Source organism: Hyaena hyaena, unplaced genomic scaffold (genome assembly GCF_003009895.1).
Source record: "Hyaena hyaena isolate Hyena2069 unplaced genomic scaffold, ASM300989v1 scaffold_1144, whole genome shotgun sequence".
Taxonomy (NCBI): Eukaryota; Metazoa; Chordata; class Mammalia; order Carnivora; family Hyaenidae; genus Hyaena; species Hyaena hyaena.
The window spans coordinates 127,513-152,057 of NW_024081779.1; the positions used below are offsets into that span (position 1 = coordinate 127,513).

At 35.6% G+C, this 24,545-nt stretch overlaps 1 protein-coding gene across 1 annotated transcript in view; it reads left to right on the forward strand.

Moving 5' to 3' along the window:
- LOC120224264 (plexin domain-containing protein 2-like) overlaps window positions 1-24,545 on the forward strand; it is a 234,382-nt gene that overhangs the window by 124,926 nt on the left and 84,911 nt on the right. Inside the window, exons 9-10 of the mRNA XM_039222500.1 lie at window positions 10,523-10,618; window positions 10,812-10,893. Of these exons, the coding sequence (XP_039078431.1) occupies window positions 10,523-10,618; window positions 10,812-10,893 (178 nt within the window). The remainder of the gene's footprint in view (window positions 1-10,522; window positions 10,619-10,811; window positions 10,894-24,545) is intronic.

Sequence of the window (24,545 nt, forward strand, 5' to 3'; positions counted from 1 at the left end):
TGGAATACACCTCAAGATTAGATCATTTATTTCCCTTTTTGGTTCAAAGTTCTTCTTATATTCCACTAGAGGGGTAGACTTAATTTATCATGTGCATATGCTATTTGGTCTTCCCTTGAACTAATTGTTTAATTATATCATCTCTCAAATACAGAGAAGGTAAATGAAGTGTAAATTATTTAGACTTTCAGAGCGGTGGATTGGCTGGACACATTATAGGGATTATTTTACAACTACAATTTAGAATGACATTCAGATGTGGGAGTTCTGCTTGGTGAAGAACGTGAATCTTTTGTGGTGGTTTCTCCTTGTTAGCCGAGAATTAGTGGGAAGTAGTATTCAAGGGAACTGTTAAATCAAGGCGGATTTTCCAGAAATGAAATTGTACAACGAACAAAGCAAGGACATATTAGCATGTGTAGGCACATAAAGACGTCCTCTTCAATAAGAGGCTGTGTCCTGGAAGAGCCGAAGTTGATTCCTGTTTGAGGAGTGTTTTCACATTCTTTCTTTCCAGGACATTAAATCAAGCATGACTTTGAGTCAATTATTACACAAGTAAGAGAAAACACCAGTTTTAGTTTATTTGTGTGTTCTTTTCTTCTGAAAAAGAATTTTGTTTGCAGCTTCCTCAGAAGACAGCCTGGTCCACGTTGATGTTCTGATATATTATTGTTTTAACAGAAGACTCACCCAAGTACAAAAGAAAAACAGGATTACAAATGTACTTTAATATGTAGATGTTGCCTCAGAACTGAGGCATGGTAGAATCGCACTCAGAGCCCAAATTACGATTTTGCATCCCTTGTTATAATGTAATGGGGTAGCCATTATGTTTTGAGGAAAAATATTCTTCCCAAATATAAATTGTATTGAATAAATTGGCAAAATTCACATGAATTTTGAGAACAGATTATGTCTAAGGTTGAGACTCAGCATTCATCTAAAAAAGTTTCACAAGCTTCAAGTTCAGGTAAAAACTTCTCTCAGGCAAGCTGGTTGCTGGAATAACATTCACATTTCCTGTTGACCTCACCGGTACATCCTGAGAATATTAGCCGAGAAAGAATGGAAGTTCTGAGTTTCTAATCCACTCATCCCTGTCTTTAGATGGGACCATATTTCAACAAGAAAATTGGAATTGATGTGTTCTATTTAAAAATCTTTTGGGGAGGGGAGCGCCTGGGTGACTCAGTCAAGGGTCTGACCTCGGCTCAAGGTTGGTTCCTGCATTGGGCTGTCTGCTGTCAACACAGAACTTGCTTCAGATCTTCTGTCCCCCTCTCTCTCTGTCCCTTCCCAGCCCTCTTTCTCTCAAAAATTAAAAAAATAAAAATAAATTTAAAAATCTTTTCAGAAACAGAAAAATTTAAATCTTCTTACAAATCTGTTCCCACAGGGGCACCTGGGTGGCTCAGTTGGTTAAGCATCTGACTTCAGCGCAGGTCATGATCTCACAGCTTGTGGGTTTGAGCCCCGCGTGGGGCTCTGTGCTGACAGCCAGCTCAGAGCCTGGAGCCTGCTTTGGATTCTGTCTCCCTCTCTCTCTGACCCTCCCCTGCTCACACTGTCTCTCTCTCTCTCTCTCAGAAATAAATAAATTTTTTTAAAAAAAATCTGTTCCCACATCTATAAGGTATAATAATGTCTATTACATGAACTTCTATATAAAGGGAAAGATGTGTTGACATAACATTCTCAGACTAAAAAATAAATAAATAAATAACAATCATACATGCCAGAGATTAGGCTGACCCAAGATTAGCATAATACAAGCTATACAACTAGTACCTTTCCCTGAGAAATATAAGATAATTCCTAGAGATCTGCATGTTACCTATCTGTGCAATCAGAACTTAGATAAATATTTAAATCCATTTCAAAATTCTGCTCTCTTAGTTAACAACCCTCACTATGAGGAGTCATCCTCATAGGGAATTTAAATCGTTCATCTCTGTTCCCCCTTTTTCTCCTCCTGAGTGAATTTACGTGAAAACTGATCGTTATCATAAGTAATGAGCGGTTTCATTTCTTCTCTGTTGTAAGGTGCATTATATAGGAGCCTGTTCTCATAAGATCAGCTTTCTGTTCTTTTAATCATTTTGGTTTCACGGTTTATATAGCACTTAGATCCTCAGCCTAATCTCATGGCAACATGGAAGTGCAAACTGTAACCTTGAGAATAATTTTTCCGGGTGGGACCACAGTTGCTATATGATTCTTATCAGTTGGTGAAGGTTTAGTAAAGCACTTGTAAAGCTGTTAGGTAAGTTTAATTTACTTATCAAGAGGATTTCTCCCCACCCTTTCATCATAACATCAACAACAGAAAACTTGTTTTTCAGTTTTTAAAGGCTTCCAAATAATAAATGATTTCAATGTAACTTTTAAGCATAGTTTATTACCTTAGTCTTTATCTTTCAAAAAAGATCAGGTGATCTGACAGTTTAAAGTATCAAAGGGAATTCAGGCATTGTTAGTAAATTAGTAAATAGTTCAGAGGTTACAAAGGAAATTCCTTTGCTCCTTCAGAAAACAAATGAAAAAAAAAAAAGTCCATGATGAAATTAACCCTTATCTCTACAAAGTAAAATAAAAGATAAAAGTAGTTAGAAGTCCAGAGAATATAAGGATTACCATAGTGGGAAGACTAATAATGAGACCTTGACCATTTTATTTAATTCCTATTACCTTGCAGACAAAATGGTTATCTTAATATGTAAGATACAATGGGTATGTAGCAGGCAGTATTTGGCACAAGGTAAGCAGTGTATTTGTACATATATTTATTGTTTATTCATCATAATCAGCATTATCACCCTAAAAAGACACTGATGCTAAGATGTCCACACCCAGAACAATTGCTTATGAGAGTAGGGCCACAGGAGATTCCCATCGGAAAACCCTGACACCCTCTCTCTGAAACTCATTCTCTCTAACTAAGCAGCATTTGCTTTTTGATGTCTTGGTGTGTCTGTCTGTGTGTACATATATGCCTGCATCACCATCTGTTTTCTCATAAAATATTTTGTAGAATTTTAGAAACAAAAAGAACACAAAGATCAGCTGAGTCAGTCTCCACAGGTACAGATGTAAAAAACTGGTATACATTACAATGACTTCGGTTGTTCATTACAGAAATCCAAATGTAAGAACATACTTGTGAATATAACCATAGTGCATATTAATTCAGAGAAATTTGTAAAATAACAGAATGCGAAGAAGAAAATTTAAATGGTCTGTAAATCTACCACAGGGAGATAATAATCATTGTTTCCGCCTATCTGCATCCAAACTTTTGTTTATAGTATATATACTCGCAGATACATGGCACGTTAAGATACATTACATTGTGCTAAAAATATTTTTGTCACCTATTTTTCTCTTCATATATATACACATTTTTTTCTGCACCACTGAATACCTGTCTGAAATGTGGTCATTAATAGCAACAAATACCTTTATTTCATAATTTATATAAACTGAGCGCTAGTTTGCATGTTGGTTGCTTTTCATATTATCAAGTAAACAGTGCTGAACATCTTCGTTTTCAAATTTTGACACAACTGATTGTTTATAAGTGAATATGTAGCCATTGACTGTTAATGGGTTTTTATGCACTTTGACAGATTGCTTTCTATAAAGGTCGTAGCAATTAACTTCCCCCACCCCTGGCATTTTATTAGATATCCCATTTCCCCAGATGCTCCCAACACTGTCATCATCTTTTAAACTGCAAATTTGATAAGCAGAACATGATATTTCATTGTTGCTTTAATATTCTGTTGATTACCAGAAGGTTTTCACATTGTCATGTATTCATAGGTCATGTGTAATTTCCATAATTTCTTGTCAAATAGCTTTATTAAGTAATTCTTTCTCAGCCTGGGTTTATATGCCTCCAAATCCTTTACACAGTGTGCAAAGGTCTTCCTGGATAAATGTATAATTCTCACTAGCACCGTTCTTACTTGTTTGTTTCCTCTCCCCCAATTTAACACTCTGAATTTCCATCTCAATCTCTAGGGTGCTGACCTTCTCCCTCACGCCTCACCTTTTCTCCACCTTCCGTGCTTAAAGAGCATAACATTTCCAGCCAGAAAACCCAGAAAATCCACTGTTGCCTTCGCGGTTCTTTTATTTGGAAACGTAAAGCTATGCCATTTTCGTAACTTGAAAGTTAGTTTTATAAAACGCGCAGAATTCTTGTCCAAGAAAGCCATCTGGAAGGCTGCTGACCTACCTTGAAATGTTTCCCCTACAAGTTATGATAACAGCTATTTCTGAATCCTTTAGAACACGCCACTTTATTCTTCTCACTGGCAGTACATTATCTGCTTCTTTCTTAACATCAATCTGTCTCTCATCTGCATCTGCTATTTTGAATCTTTAACAGTCGTTGGTGCTACAATGTGCCGTCTCTTTGTTGGTTAATTGTTGTTCACAGCTCAATAGGAAACGTTAGTTAACATTTTCAAAGATAAAAGTCACAACTCATTTGGAGAGCAAATATAAAGATACTTAGAGGTTCAAGGAACTCTTTGAGGAACATTGTATATAGTTCATCATATATGGTCTCTTTATAAGCTTTACAGACCAGGCAACAATTTTTCATAAAAGTTGACCAAAATTATGTTTACAGACTAAAAAAAAAAAAAAAAAAAAAGCCTATAATAGAAAGAGAGATTTGTTTTTTACTCTGCAAAATGTCTTAAGTTTTAATTCTCAAAAACAGAATATCATAGACCAGTACTGTCTAACAAAACTTTCTGCTGACAAAATGTCCTAAATCAGAACGGTTGAGTATTGGTCTCACTAGCTGCATGTGGCTACTACACACTTGAAATGTGGCTAGTAACCCTGGGGATATGAATTTTTCATTGATTTCATTAATTAACTTTAGGTTAAAGAGATACATGTGACGAGTGGTTACCATCTTGAACAGAGTAACAGTAAATCTTATGCATATATTTAAGTTAAATATTAAATTTCAGGTATAATATTTATAATATTTACAGAACATACCTTTTCTTCTCTGCCTTTCAAAAAACCTTGGAATTTTATGATTAAATAACGCATTTTCAAATATAAGCATTCCATTGTAACTGGTTTTCCCCAAATAAAACTATTGGTAATTTTGATTTGCTGGTAGGACAGCTCCATTATAATTACTTAGCAACTCTAATTAAAGAAAACAAGTATGTGGACAAACTATTGAGGGAATGAATAATCTTGGAAAATCTAAATATATTTTTCTTTCATACCCTATTAAAGCTCTTTTAGAAGAACGAGCCTCACTTGTTATTTTCTTTTCCTCTCTCTCTTTTTTTTTTTTTTTTCTGAGAGAGAGAGCTAGTAGCAAGGAAGGGGTAGAGGGAGAGAAAGAATCTCAAGAAGGCTCCACACTGATCAGCACAGAGCCTGATGTGGGGCTCGATCCCACAACCCTTGGATCATGACCTGAGCCGAAATCAAGAGCCAGATGCTCAACTGACAGAGGCCCACAGGCACCCCAAGCCTCACTTATTTTCAAAGTTATTGGGGTCTTTTCATTCATAAAAGAACAGATTGATTCTGTTCTGATATGTTGTTACTAAACAAATCCTTTAGTAAATCCTACTTTCCTTCTCCTCAAAATGGAAAGCACTTCAAATTATTCATTTTACAGAAGATACAATTGCTTCTCTTTACAGTATAGCTTCATAAGGTGCTTTGGTTCCCAAGTATGCATTTGCCCACTCATGGCTCAACAAAAGGAAAAAGTGATAGAAATCATGACATTTTCCCCATAAAACATCTCTCATAAAACTTTTCCAAGAAAGAAAGTATGATTTAAAGTGATGTTCCGTGGTTTGAAACATTTCAAACACCTCCTGTTTGATTCTGATCCTAAGCAAATATTTAAGAGCTTGCTGGATATTAGAAATCCATGATTAGTTAAGTATAACATATTTCAGAGGTATTTGTAGCTAAATTGTTTTTTTAATCTATTTATCCATTTATTCATTGACTTTTTATCCATACTTATATCAGATAAAGTAAAATTGTACCAATTAGAGCTATGTCTCCCAATTTAATAATTTATTTCTAATATAAAATACTAAAAGTCACTGAAAGGACTTTAATACAATATTAAAAATTCAAGATATTTAAACATTTATTTATTCAATAAATATCTATTGGGTACCTATTAGGCTAAGATTTATTGGTCTAAGGAAGAGAAACTCAGCTTACTGTACTTTTATTGTATTCAATATAGTGAATCAAAAGCTCATCTTTTGCAATGGTTACCTTACCATGGAAGGCATAGGAAAGTAGCCAAAACAGTTCTCAAAAATAATCTAAATTGAGCTTTTCTATCAAGTTCTGTCTGCCTTATTTATTTAAATTATGACCTCAGAGGTTCAATTTTCCACTTTTCTCTCATGTTTGCCTTCAAATTTAGACTTTGCTTTGCTTCATTTTTTTATTTTTCCCTATTACTTAATGAATATTTCTATTTTTACTTACACGTCCCTACTACACAGAGAATATTTCTATTTTTAACTAATACTGGTTGGATACCTTTATAAACATGCCCACATGTTCATTTTTCCAGTTGAATTTTTTGTAGGAAGTTTAGTTTCTTGGAAATGTAGGTGGCTTTCCTTATGTAAGTGCCAAACATCTGCATAATTTAGCACTAAAAGCTTTTCAAAAACTTGATTTCAAAATGTATCTTACTACATTTCACCCAACTTTATTTAATAAAGTCACAATCTTCTTGTCTGTCAGAAGAAAAGTAGAGAGTTAATGACATTGCCAATGTACTTCGTAAAATCTTCCCTAAGTCTCAGGAATAAAGAGGTGTGTTCTCGTGGGGGAAACCCCACGCTCGGAACAGTCCTTAGGCCAATGAGAACCATGGTGTGAGGCCTGCAGTCCACATGTCCCATGAGCTCACTGACACTCTGCTTGACCATTTACTGTCCCAGTGCTGGTTCTGGTGCTCTTCTTGGGCAAAGGGATTACTAATGGAAGTAAGGACATCTTGTTTAAGCCATTAGTAAATGCATGGAATGAGGAGAAAAGTAACGTTTGGTTTTAGATGAAGTTTCTGATTTTCTTTATGCATGCTCAAGTAACTTTTGAAATCTGACCATTTAGGTTTTAGCAATGTCCTGAAACTTCACAAGCAGCAAGGGAAGGACGAGAAGAAAATATAAGAGGTTCAGATCGGTACTCCATGGTCCTCTAAATTTTATGTGGCCTTATCCAACCTGAATTACATTATTATTTAATAGAATTAGAACTACATAGGGAATAAAAAATGTTTGAAGCAAAAACATCTTCTATTTGTAGAGGCTTGACTTGACAACGCCAACCAGCTATATCTGTTAGTGAATTACATTTTGTGAGGGAGGCTTAATCACTGTTGTAATGGTGCACCTTTTTTCTCAAGAGTCTCTTTCTTTCCCAAGTCTTCATGCCAGGAATGATCTTGTAGTTGTACAATACATGCTATTTACATTAAAGAACATTCAGTGAATGGTACTGGGTGGCAGGCTCAGTTGGAAATGGAAAAGAAATAACTATTTGGGACCAGTCATTAAACATTAGTAATCCATAAGTAAAGCATTGTTAGCAAATTATCTGTTTCACAGTTCAGACAGTATTAAAATATTCATATAAATGGAAGAATCAGCCAATTTAGAAAATTACTCATACATTCTCTATGTGAATGTTACTTTTAAAGACAAGCAAATAAACTAGATCATGGCTAACCATGCCGCAGGGTACTCATTAAACTGTGTTCATTTTGGCCAGAGTGAATATTGATTGGAGAGGATCCCTGGTGTTTCCATATGATCCCTCCTGTTAATTTGCTCAGATTTTCTAAAAATTGCAATCCATTACTCACACTTTGAATCATATCACCTCAAGATTTTGGTTACTATACTTTACTCTCTGAGTGTTAGTCTGCTCAGAGTTTTAGTTCTTTATTTTTTTTTAATTTTTAAAAGCCTTTAAAGAGTATTATAGTTAAAATTAGTTTTGTAAAGTAGTAAAAAAAAAATAGGGCTGTATCAAAACTACTAAGACTGAATTTTTGGTACAGCATTATTTTGGCTGACTTTCTAAAGAAGACACATGAGCTAAATACATTTCTGGAATCAAATGAAAGCTTGTAGTTTTGGCAGGAGCTACCAGTAAATACATTCCTAATTACTTGTTTTTGACAGGGATATCTCTGAAATACAACAAAAATGACCATTTGGAAGCTGTCATTAATTGGCAAGTCATCAAACAAAAATCATTCTCATTAATTTCATTTTGTTAAACTCATTTCCTCCCCATAGTTGGAAAGGTTTGAGCAGGTGACAGAATTAGCATAGCAAAAAAGGTCACTTTCCCTTAACCTCATATGCATAATCAATAATTAACTTCCAGAGGCTTCACAGTCATTATATCAGTAGTTTCAGATTTTCAAAGTATAATATGAAATGAACAGAAAACTAGTATTTTAATCACCTACTAATATGATAGATACTGAGTGAACTTTAGTATGAAGGAGGCTCAAAACCGCCCCAACCCAGTAATCTCATGGCAAAGTCACGTTATTTATTTATTTCCAAGAACTAAGTTATTTAGCAAAAAACAAGGGAAACCAGTATATAGGAAGGTGTATTATTTAAACAAAGCAGAAACTGGGTAATCTTTTTCTGTGCCTTACAACTTAAAAAAAAAAAGTGCCCTCCCCTCAAGAAACCTTATTAAATACCATTAAATTAGCATTTCCTCTGTTTGATAAAGTTGACACTTTGAAAACTATATATACATTTTTGCTTATATCAAAAAGAAATTAATTGGATTATGGTTCTTAACCAGTGTTTTCCAATCTGATAAACCTGAAGATATATTCAGCAAATGGCTTTTTTTTTTTAATAGATGAGGAAACTGAGGCATGAGAGACTAACAAAGGAGCTCAGAGTCACACAGATACAAGCAGAAACACTGGGATTCGACCCACACAAGATTGTTCAAGAGCATATACTAACAACCACTATGACATATGACTTCCCAAGATTAGATACCATGATATTTTCTAAATAAACTTATAACTTCTCAATTAATTCCTGATTGATAAAATAGCATTCAGGAAATGCAGTCCTTATATCACAAGCATTTCAAGACCTAAATAAAATACTGGTAACATTGCTTCTCCATTCCCATTTACCAAACTCAGGCAAGCTCATTAGCATAAGACTCAGGTCTTTTTTTAATAGGGGACCTTAAATATATTTCATCAACAGTCTTAATTATAATAAAATATGTTTGCCATGTTTATCTGATATTTAATTATTAAAGTTCACGTCAAAGTCTCCCATCTAGCCTATTCCTCAGGGATGCTGTTGGAAATGTTGATGAATTATTACAAATCCTTCATACAACCTAAGTACTAATTGTTAACCTTTCTCAGATATAATACTGTATGTTTAATAAATATCAGTACTAATTTTTAAAATGATTTAAGTTCTGTTTTACTTTTATTAAAAGAAACTCATTCTGAACCTTTAAAGCAATCAACCTTTGTATCAAACCTTGTATTCTGGCTGTGAAATTATTTTTTTAAGGCTGTGAAAAATTTGTAATTGTTACCCATTCCTAAAAGACTCATTTTAGCCTGAGTTATAAAGAAATGATATCATTTTATCTTCTTGATTTTATGTCAAAGTCTTTCAAAATCTATAAATCCATCAAGAAAATGTCTTCAGTATATCCCTGGTAATAATTGGTTGGAGCCCACTAGCAGAGTGAGATATCTGAGACCATAATCAACATTTCATCTCCATTGATTAAAAAAAGACTTCTGGGGGGTTGGGGAGCACCTGGGTGGCTCAGTTGGTTGAGCATCCAAATCTGATTTCAGCTCAGGTCATGATCCGTGGGTCATGGGATATGGTCCTGCATCAGGCTCCATGCTGAGTGTGGAGCCTGCTTAAGATTCTCCCCCCACCCCACCCCCGCTTCTCTCTCTCTCTCTCTCTCTCTCTCTCTCTCTGGGCTGCCTGGGTGGCTCAGTCAGTTGAGCCTCCGACTTTGGCTCAGGTCGTGATCTCATGGTTTGTAGGTTCGATCCCCATGTCGGGCTCTGTGCTGACAGCTCAGAGCCTGGAGCTCTTTTAGATTCTGCATCTCCCCCTCTCTCTGCCCCTCCCCCACTCGCACTCTGTCTCTCTCAAAAATAAATAAACATTTTTAAAAATAGAAAGATTCTCTCTCTCTGTCCCTCTCCCTGCTTGAATTCTCTCTCTCTCTAAAGTAAAATAAAACTTAAATTAAAAAAAGACTTCTGGATATATCACATGATTTTCAGGGTTTTTAAAAAACAATCGGTCTCTTCACAGGGATTGATTATTTTAAGTCTTCCTTTTAAAACCACATTGGGTGAAAAGCATATCATTCTACATTTAGTATTAAATGTCATTTTATAGGCAAAGAAATCTTGAAAGGCTATTTTTTTCTATTTTTGTTTTTACAGATGTCCGGAGAAGAACAATTTATGAATACCACCGAGTAGAGTTACAGATGTCAAAAATTACCAATATTTCAGCTGTGGAGATGACCCCATTGCCTAGTAAGTTACCACGTGAACAGAACTAGGTGGAAAGTTTCATGATCTGATCTGTTTATGCATAAGTATCTTGATCCTATGTGTATATAGGAATGGATGGGCGATTTTAATTTCAGTTGAGCATTCTTTTTTTTTTTTTAATTTCTCTCCATGCTGCCACTTAGTCTTGATAAACCTATTTTGTCCTGTTTCCTAGCATGTCTCCAGTTTAATGGTTGTGGCCCTTGTGTATCCTCTCAGATTGGCTTCAACTGCAGTTGGTGTAGTAAACTTCAAAGGTAAATAAAAAAAGTAATACAGAAAATGTAAAACTTTCACAGATTCATTGCTTCTAACTCTTCCATTGAATTTTAGATGTGTCAGGTGTATTGATTAGGTTTATATGAGCAAATGTATACATGTAAAAAGGGCAGAAGTAAGCAGAATGCAAAAAAATGCTCAGGTTTCAGGAGTTTTGAAGTTTTCCTTTGATCACTCAAAATTACCAAGAACCTTTATAGTCAATGAAATAATTATCTGATATACATTTGTAGTCTCTATGGGGCTTAAACTAGAGGGTGATTATGATTGAGGAGTCTATAAATTGCTGCCGTTAGTCCATATTTTTAAGAAAGCATGGTATGACGTATCATTCCTATAACAAGGACAGTTTATGCATGATCACATGCATATTCTTAGTAAATTCCAGCAAATGTCTCAAAGGTTACTAGCCAAGATTAGAGATGTTGTCTAAAGTTAGGGAATGAAGTGACACTAACTGACCGCTACATGAATAGAATGATTTTCATGAATGGCAAAGAGGAGTTTTTAGAGGAGTTTTTCGGAGAATGAATGACCATTTGTTGGAAATGCAGAGTGAAGACTTTTAAATGTATTTTCTTATTTACACAACCATTTTGTGCATCAGTTATGTCCCAAGACCTGGGAGAGTAGCAGTGAATAATATAGATGTGATTACTGCCCCCCATACAGTTTACAGTCTTTCTGGGAATAAAGTCCCCTTCCACCTTTAGGGTCTATGAAAAGTTTGCTTCTTCATGCAGGTAGAGAACTGAGTCTTAAAGCTACCCATCTGTGCTTGTTTGCAACAGCTTTCTGTTGTATAAGCCGCCTATGTCTTATCGTCTTCCTGCAGCACTCGCTGTAATGATATAGCAGCATGTTCAGGAATACTTTAAAAGTTATTGAAGTATAAAGAATAGAATGCCAGTTCCTTGGTAACAAGCTTTGGGGAGCATGTCTAACTTGCTCACTTTGGGGCAACCAGTACAGTATTGTGGATAGAACAATATTATTTATTATAATCTCTGCTTTGTTTTCAATGTAGCCTGTTCTAATAATTTCCTTTGTGCAATGAGTTTCAAATAATGATAAAGCAAACAAGAGATGAATACTCTTGAGGTCAATTTTAACTTGCCTGTATCTCCAGGCAGAGAAGAACTGCTTTAAAACTGCTTTGTGGTCATTTATATTCATATGTTGTTGACATTCCATAAAAATGACATGCATGTCAGATGCTATTGAAAATCTGTTTAGGTAACAGCCAAAATGAATCTAAGGAGATAGCATTTTCATATGCATAGTTAAGTAATACTGAACTGACAACGAAAAACTCCCAGGAGAATTAAGTAGAAGACTCTGCCAGGGCGTGAGCCTAATTCAAGTTCCAGTTCAGTGCTCACCTCCTCTGAGAAGTCTTCCAAAACCTGTGTTTGTTTGTGTGAGGTTCTCCAGGCCTGTGATTCTCGGACATCCTGGGCAAGCTGCCATCGTCGGCAGTTACCACGGGTCTCATGGACACTAGTTGCTATGTCTCCTTAGAGAGTCTGTGGCTTTATTAAGGCTGATTGGTCGTTATAGCTCCAGAATAAGAACACACCTGGTACTACAGAAAAATGGATGGATGAATGCATGAATGACTAGCTTCCAAATGCAAGGATCATGATTAGATTTGTCTGGGAAGGAAGGGTTTCTGAGGATGAAGGACTTTGAGTGCTGAAGCCAGGAGAGTCAAAGGAAAACCAGAAGAGTTAGCCACCCGACACAGATTCTCAATCGAATCCTCAACTCAAATAACGTAGTTTGCAAATGAAGATTTGGGACGCTGGCCTAGAAACGTATTTTCCACCAACCATTTCATTATTTTTTAAAAATATGTTTGGTGAAAATATACAAATGTTTATGGATATATTTATATTATAAATTTATATTTATAGTTTATATATAGGTACACACATATATATATACACAAGCAACTTTGGCAATCAAAATACACCCACAAGTTGCAAATCGCTTTGTATTAATACCTCCATTTTATTGAAATACGTCTCTGGCAGACATTGTGCCAAGGAATTTGCAAATATATTTAGCTCATACAAATTTTTTTACAGCGGAGGAAACTGAGGCTTACAGGAGCTAGGTTATTTGTGCAGGTCTCATAGCTCTTAAGGGATAAGTGTGAACGGACACTAGATCTGTGTGACTCCCCAGCCTGCTGCCCTGACACCTCACCCATTCTGCCTCACACCTGCCAGGCTGCAGATGCGCTAAGCAAGTTAATCCTCATCGCTTCCTGAAAAGTAGAAGACACACTACTGAAAAATAAATATTTTTATAGTTGAGACTGCAAGAAAATTGCATGGTTTCAAAATTGGCATAAAAAGAATGCAGAAGATAATCAAGCAAAGCAAAACACTTTTGTATATTATTGAAAGCATAATTTTTTAAAAAGATTACTGGAAAAAGGAGAAAGGTGGTGATGCATGTAAATAAGGAAGAAATTCAACAAAGAACACTATTTTACAAACTACAGGTTTTCTACATGTGACCATTGGGTGTTTTGCTGAATAACAAACACTGGTTTTAAATCTTGGATTTATTTTTAATTCTTCAGCAACCCAGTTATATACATATCAAAACCTGCTTAATTAATTGCTTTAACTATGGCTCATTGCACTTTTGTTCAATTTAATTTCCCCACTGCATTTTATTAATTTCTCCTTAGACCTGTGAGCCTCAAAACTTTGCTTTTGCTGCCCGGAAGCATTTCCCCAGACTTTAGAGCTTTTATTAACAAGTTCAATAAAACAAGAGAAGCCTTATCCTAAGCAGCACAAAAAGTGCCTCTCAGATTTTTTTCTTCCATCCTTTTTACTTTCTCATTTGCGCTCATTTACCCCTGAATGATAATCAGTTGGTGGTGATTATTGAACTCTCAAGTTGGACTTGCTCTAAAAAGATAAGATAATTTTAATTGGTTTGTTAATTTCTTTTAATTCCTATTTTTCGGGAAGGAGAAACTAAGGCAAAATGTTTGTAGTGGCTTACCCAAGGTCTAAAGGAATTTGAGTTGTAAGAACATTTAATGAGATTCCATGATCAAAACTGTTTACTTAGAATAGGTGGCCCATTACTTCTAGGTAAGAAGGCTTTTGTTTCTTCACTGAAAATCTAGAAGATTTAAATCAACCACTTTCAACTATACCTTTTATTTCCACTCATTCAACAAAAACTTTTGCATTTCTCTCCATTCAAGTTGTTATCCTAAATTGTGAATTCAGTGATAAACAAGAGAAAATCTTGTTTGTCCCTCATGGAGCTTACATTTTTAGTATGATGAGAAAATATTTAAGCAAATGGATGTGCAGAAAATAGAGTTAGTAGTGATAAGTGCTATGGCAAAAGAAATAAAAATAACATTATAAGGGAAAATACAGCAAAATTGTTAAGAATAATGGGAGTTTATTTGTTGGTATCATTCTAAGAAACCCAGACTTTTTGAAAAGACCTTAGTTTCATTAGCCTTCATCATCCTAAAGTCTATTTTTTTAATTTTAAATATATTTTAGCCTTTAAATTATCCATTCACTCATTTGTGTACTTAAAAACTTATTGAATGCCTTCTACACTAATCTAAACAGCAAACACTAGTCTAGATATTGAGGTAATTTGAACAAAACTCATGTATTAAAGCCAAAGCTCTCATGCAGGAGTTAGAGTTTAGCTTATTAAGCTTGAAAACAAACAAATAAATAATTAAACAAAAGGTTAGTTGATAATGAGTGCTCTGTTGAGTTTGAAAAAGCCAGTAGTTGCTCTGGACTATGTGGCCAAGAAAGGCTTCTTGGAAGAAGTGACAATTAGATCTGACTGGGAACCAACTACATATACCAAGGAGAAGGCAAAGAGCATTCTGAGAGGACTGGCAAATGCAGTGGTCCTGCCATGGGTTCAAGCTTGATATGGTGAGAAAAGGAAGAAGCACAATGAGCTGGGAGCATTGGGAGTTGAGTGTGAAGGGAGAATGGTATCAAGGGAGGTCAGGCAGGTTGCACAGTACCAAGACATGGAAGGATTTGTAAGCCAGGAAGAGTTTTATTTATTCTCAGGGTGATGGGAAGCCTTTAGATTTTAGAAGAACTTCAGAAGTGATGTGATTTTATTTTGTGTTAAAAATGAAGCTCTGGGGGTGCCTGGCTGGCTCAGTGGGTAGAGGATGCGACTCTTGACCTCAGGGTCATGAGTTCAAGCCCCATGTGTGGCATAGAGTTTACTTTAAAAAATTAAAAAATGAAACTCTGGCTGTTCCAAGGAGAATAGCTATTTTCTTATGTGTGTGTGTGTGTGTGTGTGTGTGTGTGTGTGTGTGTGTGTAGAAAGATTGAAAAGGAAAAGAATAGTAGAGAGTGTGTGCAATAGTCTATAGAAGGGATGACAGTTGCCTAGACGAGGATGATAATTATGGGGAACAGGAGAGATGAGTTGATTAGAAGTGAAGGAAGAAGAAAAGGTAAGAATCAAGGCTGCTTTCTAGACTTTTGTTTGAGTAATTTGGTGGATACTGGCATTCATTTCTTTTCTGAGATAGGTAAGATGGCACAAGAAATAGAGAGTAGGGTGGAGAGAAATAAAGAGTTTTGTCTGGGGACAAGTTCAATTTGAGTTTTCTATCAGACTTCAGGTAGAAATGCTGAATAGGTGTGAATATATAAACCAGAAATTTCAGGAAGAAGTTGTGGCTGGAGGTTCAGATTCAAGAGTGTTTATAATAAAGATAGTATTTAAATTCATGGGGCTGAATGAGATCAGCTGTGGAGAAGGTGTTTTTTGAGAAAAGAAGAGATTCCAGGAACTAGCCTCTGGCATAATGTAATGAGGTAGGAGATATGCTAATTTATTCATTATATAAAATTATTTTAAAATGTATTTGTATGTACATTTTTGTTTGTATAGACAAAAAATACCTTGGGAAAGATACATAAGAGACTGATAATATTTGTTTCTGGGAAAACTATAGTGAACAGAGACAGACACGAGAATGAGTATTACTTTTTATTATGTATTCTTGTGTACAATTTGAATTTTTGCCACATGGAGTTGAAGACCAAAAGGAGGAATCAACAAAGGAGAAAAAAGAGAATACAAATTCTTTCAAGGGTAGAAATGTAGTCATACTCATGTTAGTCCAGCACACCATGCCTGAACAAATACAACAATCCAACACATATAGTTGAACTGATCGTGAAGATGATCAAGGCCAGAAATTCCACTTTGATGAAAATTCTAATTGGTCACTTTGGCTGTTCTCATCCATTGCTTTTGTCAGTATCAACCAAATGGCTCTAGAAAGAACTAAGCTAATGCCTATCATAAAATGTCAACATTTATAATCAAGCATGTTGCTTACTGGGGAGTTAGTCTCTTGGTGTCTCACTTTTAAAGAATTTTCCACATTTTATTTACTTAGCCCCAATCAAAGTCATAGGACTACTGGTAAAAATTTGAGAATGAATACTTTCCCTGATTCCACCCATCAAAAGAGTGACTAGAATAGGTAAACCCCTACTAATGGTAAAGTCATGTGCCTACCAAATAGTACTATCACATATTTCCTTAAGAAGATATACGAGATGAAGGGAAAATATTTTTGAATAATTGCTCTGTGTTTATTTTGACCTGTTATTTCTATTGTATTTCCTTAAGCATACGATGCTACTGGCTGTGATTTTCCACTGAATGTGCTGGATTTCTTTTCAGTAACAAAAAGAGAAGTAGAAAAAAACGTATCACGTGTATTAGGTTTCAAGAATTTTGAAGTGTATCCAGTCAGAAATAGTCACTAATAATTCATTAATGATATAAAATGCATTATCAACCTAAATTAATTAAGGATGAAAAATCCTTTTTATATAGGCACAGCAAATTTTTGAAGACAGAATGTACTCATTATCATATGTTCACTTACTGACAGAAATTTAACTACCTAAGTTTGGGAGGAGAGAGAAATGAAGAGAACAGATTTAAATAAAATAATGCCCCCAGTCCAACCTTTCCCCAATCAGTAATCTTATGCTTCTGAATATGAGTACCAAGGAGACTTGAATATATCTATCCCTCTCGGTTTTCTTTCTACATACCCCTAAACACATAGGCACATCAACAAGACTAAGTGTGATTTTAGGATTTAAGAAAACAGCGAGTGGTTTTCATACCACATGGTCCTTAAAGGAAGCCAACAACTTCATCTAGGGTCAGCCAAAATCCAACAGTCCATACTGACATTGGAAGAAGTAGTTTTATTAAAAGAATGGCAGACTTCTGTGAGAACCTGGGTGGCTCAGTTGGTTAAGCACCTGGCTCTTGACTTCACCTCAGGTCACGATCTCATGGTTCATGGGATCAGGCCCTGAAATGGGCTCTGCACTGACAGTTCAGAGCCTGCTTGGGATTCTCTCTCTCCCTCTCACTTTACCCCTCCCCTGCTCATCCACCCTTTCCCTTTTTCTCTTTCTTTCTCAAAATAAATAAATAAACATTTAAGAAAGAAGAAGAATGGTAGTCTTCTGAAAGAGCTGTACTAAGGGAATTCCAAACAGATTTTGATTCATTAGGATTTTTACCTACTTACTCACCTCAATATCTAGCCCTCAAGTAAGGTACATTTCCACTGTAATCCCTAGAGGGTCATGTAAAGCATTCTGTTAGTCTAATTTAGTTGTAAGTCTTAATTTAGTCCAAGACTTTAAGACTGAAAAGAAAGGATCAGAAAACACAATTATCAAAGGACATGTCACACTCTGAAATTTGTAAAATTAAGATTAGTCAGTAGAGTATAATTGTACTTGTTTAAATGTACCTTTTATATCCTGGGCAAAGCATTAGCCTATAGCCCTTTTGACATTATGATTTCAGTTCATATTTGAGGCTGCTTGTAGACTACACATTTACATGATTCTTTCACATAAGGAAACCCATTGGCTTTGATGATAAGGTGTAAAGTACAGACCTAATAAACAGAAGCTATTTGGGAAATCCAGCAGCTGTGATTCGAAATTAATTATAATTGTAGCCTTATTTCAATGGATTGGGGTAAAATAAAGTTCTACTTGGAAATGCCCTAATTTCAGATGGGTATTTAAAGCTCACCAGGCTTGGGCCACCTGGGTGGCTCAGCCAGTTAAGCATCCCACCCTATTTTGGTTCAGGTCATGATCTCATGGTTTGAGAGACTGAGCCCTGCATCAGGTTCTCCTCTGTCAGTGTGGGAGCCTGTTTGGGATTCTCTCTCTCTCTCTCTCTCTCTCTCTCCTGTTCTCAGACTAGTGCTCTAAATAAATAGATAAATAAGAAAACAAATATGAAAAAAATTTAGAACTCACCAAGCTTTAAGAATTTTAAATAAATTTTTATTGATCTATGTTTCAATATGCTGACTTCCTTTCAAGTTGAAATAGCCTCCATCTGCTTATCAGAATTACTGATCAGTAATATTTTGATAGCCGAAAATGGTAACGTTTTCAAAAAACTGAATATCAGGTTTAAATGCAAACTATGAAGCTGCTTATAACTAACATAATTCTATTTTTGTCTTTGATATAAAGTTATGTCCTTTATGAAATAGCAGATCCAAGAAAATTATTTAATTGAAGAAAAGTTAATTGGAATCCTTTATTGTATGCTGCCTAGTCATGATAGACAGGAGGAAGAGAAAGCTGTCATTTCTGACTGAAGACATTAGAAAAACATTAAGCTGTAATTAGACACTCCACAGGAATGAACAAATTTCCCATAGGTCTGAAACTGGTGACCACAGTAGCCCAAACCTAGACCAAATGAGATTCTCTTTAATGAGTTCTTGTTAAGTGTATTGGGCTTTCTGTGTCAGGCAGTACCAACCAGCTAAGGTTCAGGAAGAGCCCAGAATTGAGGAAGCATACCTGAGTTACTGAAAAGGAATCACAATTCCCAAAATTCATAGTAGAGAGGCAGTCATGTTTTGTTGTCGTGGGTGGAATAGATTGGATTCCTGAATACCTACTGGTCCAGCCATAAATTAGCTGACTGATCTTCGACAAATCAATAAAGCTCTTTGACTTTGTATCCTGAAGTGTGAAATGCATATCTCATCTAGGTATATTTGATTCTTATATTCTTTAATTCTGAGTGACTGTAGGTTCAGTAGTTCTCAAATATTAATACAGTTAAGAATTGCCACAGGAACTTGTTAAAATGCAAATTTCCCTGAATCTCACTAAGGGATTCATATTCAATAGGTCCAGAGTGGAGTCAAGGGATTGAACCTTTTTTTTAAAATAGTTCATTGTCAAGTTGGTTTCCATATAACACCCAGTGCTCATTCCCACAAGTGCCCTCCTCCATGCCCATCACCTCTCTTCCCCTCCCTCCCACCCCCATCAGCCCTCAGTTTGTTCTCGGCATTCAAGAGTCTCTCATGGTTTCCCTCCCTCCCTCTCCCCCACTATTCTTCCCCTTCTTCTCCCCCATGGTCCTCCGTTAAGTTCCTCCTAAGGGACTGAACCTTTTAATAAACCTCTTCAGAGGATCCTGAGGTGATCTGAGTGGAGCACAGTGGGAATGCTGATCTTGCACAAATGGGCTGAGAGTCATGGAAGCCTGCAATGGTTATGCCAAAGTTGTGTGGAAACTCTAATTTTTCCTTTGGAATAGAGAAATGTAGAAAAAACGTTTTGAAGATAAAAATATTTGTTGTTAAAATCTATTCAGGGGGTGGAGGGTGGCACCTGCATGGCTTAGTTGTTTGAGCCTCTGACTTCAGCTCAGGTCATGATCTCGTGGTTCTTGAGTTTGAGACCTGCATTGAGTTCTATGCTGACAGCTCAGAGCCTGCTTTGGATTCTGTGTCTCCCTGTCTCTCTCTCTCAAACATAAATAAACATTATAAAAAATTTTTAAAAATCTATTCAGAGTTAATGAAAGAGATGTTGATAAAAGAAAATAAGCTTTTGTTTGATAGTACAGAATATAAAATAAATCAGACTTTGGAATATTGTTAACTTGTTAAAATCATTGGAACATGTTTGTTTTCTGAATTTTTTAAAAAAAACTACACTATCAAAGTAGAGATTCACTGTTCTAAAAGAACTTATGGCGCTTCTAGAAATTCCATACAGCCAAGATAATTGTTTTAGATGTGCAATGTTTGTAAGAGATGAATTGAATTTTGAATTTATTTTAGTGCAATTTATAATCCTTTCAAATTTAAATAAAGAATCTTAGCATTTCAGTTAATGAGTTGGTTTTGAAATACAACATAAACAAAGTTGTTTTTTAAGAATACAAAATTAAAGCCTATTTTTTTTTCCTTTTGAGCATTGCAAATCTAGATTTAACAAGTGTACTAATTCTTTTTGTGTGAATTAATTGTAACAGTATAATGAGCTATGATGTTATTTTATCCATTACATGAAAGCAAAAATTGTGATATAGAGAATAATTTTGAAAAGACCCGTAAGATACTAGTTACAGTTGACCTTTGGGGAAACTGCCAGAAATCGGAAATTGGTATACAGAGAAAATATTACCATTTCATCAGATTTTCTCTTGTAGCGTTTGAATTTTTATCACACATACCTATTACCTACACTGAATCAATCAGTAAACTAGCAAATATATATATATATATTTAAAACAAAGAAAGGAAATGTACATGTTAAAGTAGATTAGGAAATTTTGGATAGTCTTTCAGAAAATTCTGAAGTTAAAGAAACTTTCAGGAGCAGAAAATGATCAATTCTGAATATATAGACTGCATTTCTTTCCTCTGGAAAAATGGCGTTGATTTGCCAGCCTTTTGGATATAAAATGCATGTAATTCTATTTTTTTTTTAAGTATTGAACTATATTTTTATCTATCTTTACATCTATCTGTCAATCATCTAGTCTGCATTTTGGCCTCTGTCTCCTTTTTGCCACTGGCCATCTGCCAGTCTTTGAAGATGGTTGTGAATACAGAAGAGCTTCCCAGACTCGAAAGCAACAGGTGTTTCAGCCAAGTCTCTAGGTTCCCAAGTCCCACCTGAAATCTCAAGGCATTCTTTTTAGCTGTCTTTGATTTTCCAGGCAGTGAATGCTGTGTTCACATTCCATCTGACTGACACTTGGCAAGCTAGAAATAAAATCTGTAGAATTATTTAGCATCACATCTGTTTATAGCTGCTTTTTCAAGAGTATCCAAGTGATTTTCAAGTTTTGCTTCTGTGTTAGCTGACTGTGGCGATTGCAATTTATATGGGTATAATTTGGAAACTATTAACGTCAACACATGGAACAAAAAAAATGTATGGAGTGTCCAAAAATGGAGGATTTTAGTGCTAAATTATATATTCCATTCCCTTAGCTTGCTTGCACTAATATATAACAAGAAATTAATTGTCCAAGAATGAAATTGATTTTGTTCAATCAATTTTGGTTTTAAAAACAGTAGGTGTTGAATTATTATGACAAAAATATGATCCTTAAAGGACAAGGAAATAAAAGTTTTAGCAAAAGACAAAGTTCACAGTTAGCTTCTGTTAAAATAAAAAAAAAAAAAACTGACATGAACACTGAAAATCGAGGAGCCTTAGGTTAGCAGTCATGTTTTAAAGACATAATATGGTAAAAAAGAAAACATATAATTAGTAGTTTATGGTTTAATTGTTTCTTTGGCTGGGAATCTAGTGTGAAAATATAAGAGGATATTCAAAATACAATACATTCATATTCAAGCCAGCTCTTTAAAAGACTTGTGTAAGAAAATGATTAAAATGTCATTGGGATAGTTACTGATTTTTTTTTTTTTTTTTTTTTTTTGCTTTCTGCTAAAATTTATCCCCGAGAAAGTTGAAATGTGACTGTGTCATATTTCTTGACACAAACATACTCCTTTACTTAAGATTTTTATGAAATTGTCTAAATGTTAAAGACTTGATTTACTATCAAGTCCTGAGTCAAGAGATCCAATCTTACCCTGCCTAGAGTTCTAAGGGAAATTTTATGAATGGAATGCTGTCATTGGTGGAAAAGTGCAGAAAACCCAGTAAGTTGGCAATGTGTGTAATGATCCCATTGTTTCTTTAGCTGTAAGAACATCTAGGTAATGCTATTCTAAAGATCTATCTTTTCATATGATTTTAGGGCAGTCTCACTGAGCTGCTATCCATTATTAGGGAAACAAAGAAGAAAGTATTTCAGGAAAAAATAAGACTTATGGTTGAACAAAATTAGCATTCAAAATTTCCTTCTCTGGGATACCACAGAGAGATTTGCCAATTCTGGATTAGTAAAACCCATTTTTTCCCCTCCTTCCTAGAGAGTCACTTTCTCTTTCCTCTCAGCTCTAGAATGTTTCTTTCAATGACAATTCATAGTCAAGGGGGAATGATTCTCTCCATGAATCGTGACCTTGGCTGCAATGATTTCTAATGATAAGTTGTCCTAAAAATGCAGATTTTACTTTCCTAAAATAACATCTTCGACCACCAGAGAAGGCCTCTATTTTGACCTGTGCCCTGATCAGAATTCATCCCTCCCTCCCTCCCCTGCACTTCACCAGCAAGCAGATTTATTTTATCCTTACCCAGATTGGCTGCCACCACTGCTGCTCACTCCCATGAGCTTTGAAAGCAAGGACAAGGGGTTTGGTGTAAGGGTGAGAATGCCTTACATAGGGAGGTGCTTAACGTAGTTATATTAGCTGCCTTTGCCTCGGTGTTTACCCTGGGTCATTCATCACAGGAAAGCCTTCATTTCCACTGAAGTCTTTTAATTCTTTTATCTCATCCAACCCCTGTAATCATATCCAGAGGTAAGTGTTCAGTTCCCTGTTTCACAGATTAAGTAAATGAGAAATTAGGAACATTGAGGAGCTTAGCCAAGGTCATGAAACTAATAACTTGGTGGAGCCAGGATTTAAAATAAAAAACTTGTGAAGGACGGAAGGTTGCAGAGATAAAGAGAAAAATAAATACATGCTAGGGTTGGAATTTCTTACTTAGGGTTCTATACCTGGTGTTAGCATATGCGGCTTTGTCAAGTAATCCAAAGCAGACATCCATCAGGAAGGGGAAGAGGCCCTTCCCTTGCCTACCAAAAGGATCTTATTAACTTATTTACACTAACATCTCTCAAAATTTATTTGAATAGTTTGCTGTAAAAGATACATACAAAGTTTCCTTTAACAAATATTGAGGTTATATTTGTGTGAAGTGCACAATTGGCAAGATAAAGTCCTCAGAAAAAAGAAATAAACAAAAAACGTGAATTGAGAGAAGGTAATAAAAATAGCACACAGAGTTCTAATGTGAAAAAAAAAGGATTTGTAAATAATTCATTAAAATTACATGCAGCAAGGGGCGCCTGGGTGACTTAGTCGGTTGGGCGTCTGACTTTCGCTTAGGTCATGATCTCACGGTTCATGGGTTTGAGCCCCGCGTCGGGCTCTGTGCTGACTGCCAGCTCAGAGCCTGGAGGCTGTTTCAGAGTCTGTGTCTCCCTCTCTCTCTGACCCTCCCCTGCTCACGCTGTCTCTCTCTCTCTCCTAGAAATAAATAAAAATATATAAAAAAAATTATATGCAGTAAAAATAGTGTAAAAGAGTTTATTTCTTATAGGAGAATTAATCCTGTATCACTTTTTCCATGTCAAGTTTTCTACTCCTATATCAAAGATGGAGTAAAAATAGACCTCTGTTCCACCCTCAGACTCGTGCACTCAGTCTACCGAAAGAGGCAGTAATCCTTGATGCCGTATTTCAAAAGCATGGGCATAAAATACTTCAGAGATTTAAATTTCAGTATGCAAACATAAACTTAGATTGTCTAAAATAACAGTCAGCAAGGATGCCCACATGATAGGAGAGAAATATACAAGAAGTCTTGACTGCAAAGACTGACCGCAAACACAGAATTAGTAAATAGGCCTGTAAAGTGTGAGCATCAGGTGTGTTTCCAAATACCACATGCACAATTTTCTCAGGACAGACAGGCTTAGTTAGGCCTGTTGACCCCATGCTCCATTTCTTTCTCTCTCCCTCTCTCAAAAGCATTGCAGTTGTTCATAAGTTGTATGGCCACCCTCCCTGACACCAAACTCTAGGAATCCTTGTGGTTGCATTTGCATATTCAGGGCCTGAGGCAGAGATGAAATTCCTACATCAGTTCAGTTATTCTCCATAAAGGAATTCCGGTCACAGAGACCAAATGGCCCACAAGACAGAGGGATTTACTATCTGGCTTTTAACAGGAAAAGTTTACCAGATAAATGGAGGACAATACTACAAATATGTTTAATGAAAACAAAAAAGTAAAGTATGTATTCTCAATACATTGCTTTGGAAGAAAATATTGACTCTCTGGTTATATAACTGAAGTAACAGAGACATTGAGATAAATGAGTTCATTCTAATGATTATCACCTAAGGAAACCGTGGGCAGGAAATGAAGGATCAGGTCAAAATAACATCCTAGTGTTTCAAAATGAATGCTAAAAAAGATTTTGACATTGAATTCATGGGTCTTGTGAGCTGGGAGAATAATATGAAGATTCAGGTCTAGATATCCATTCTGCTACACTTGTATTGCTTTTGCTTTAAATATATTTTTATCTGGCTTAAAGAGGTGTGCTCTGAAAT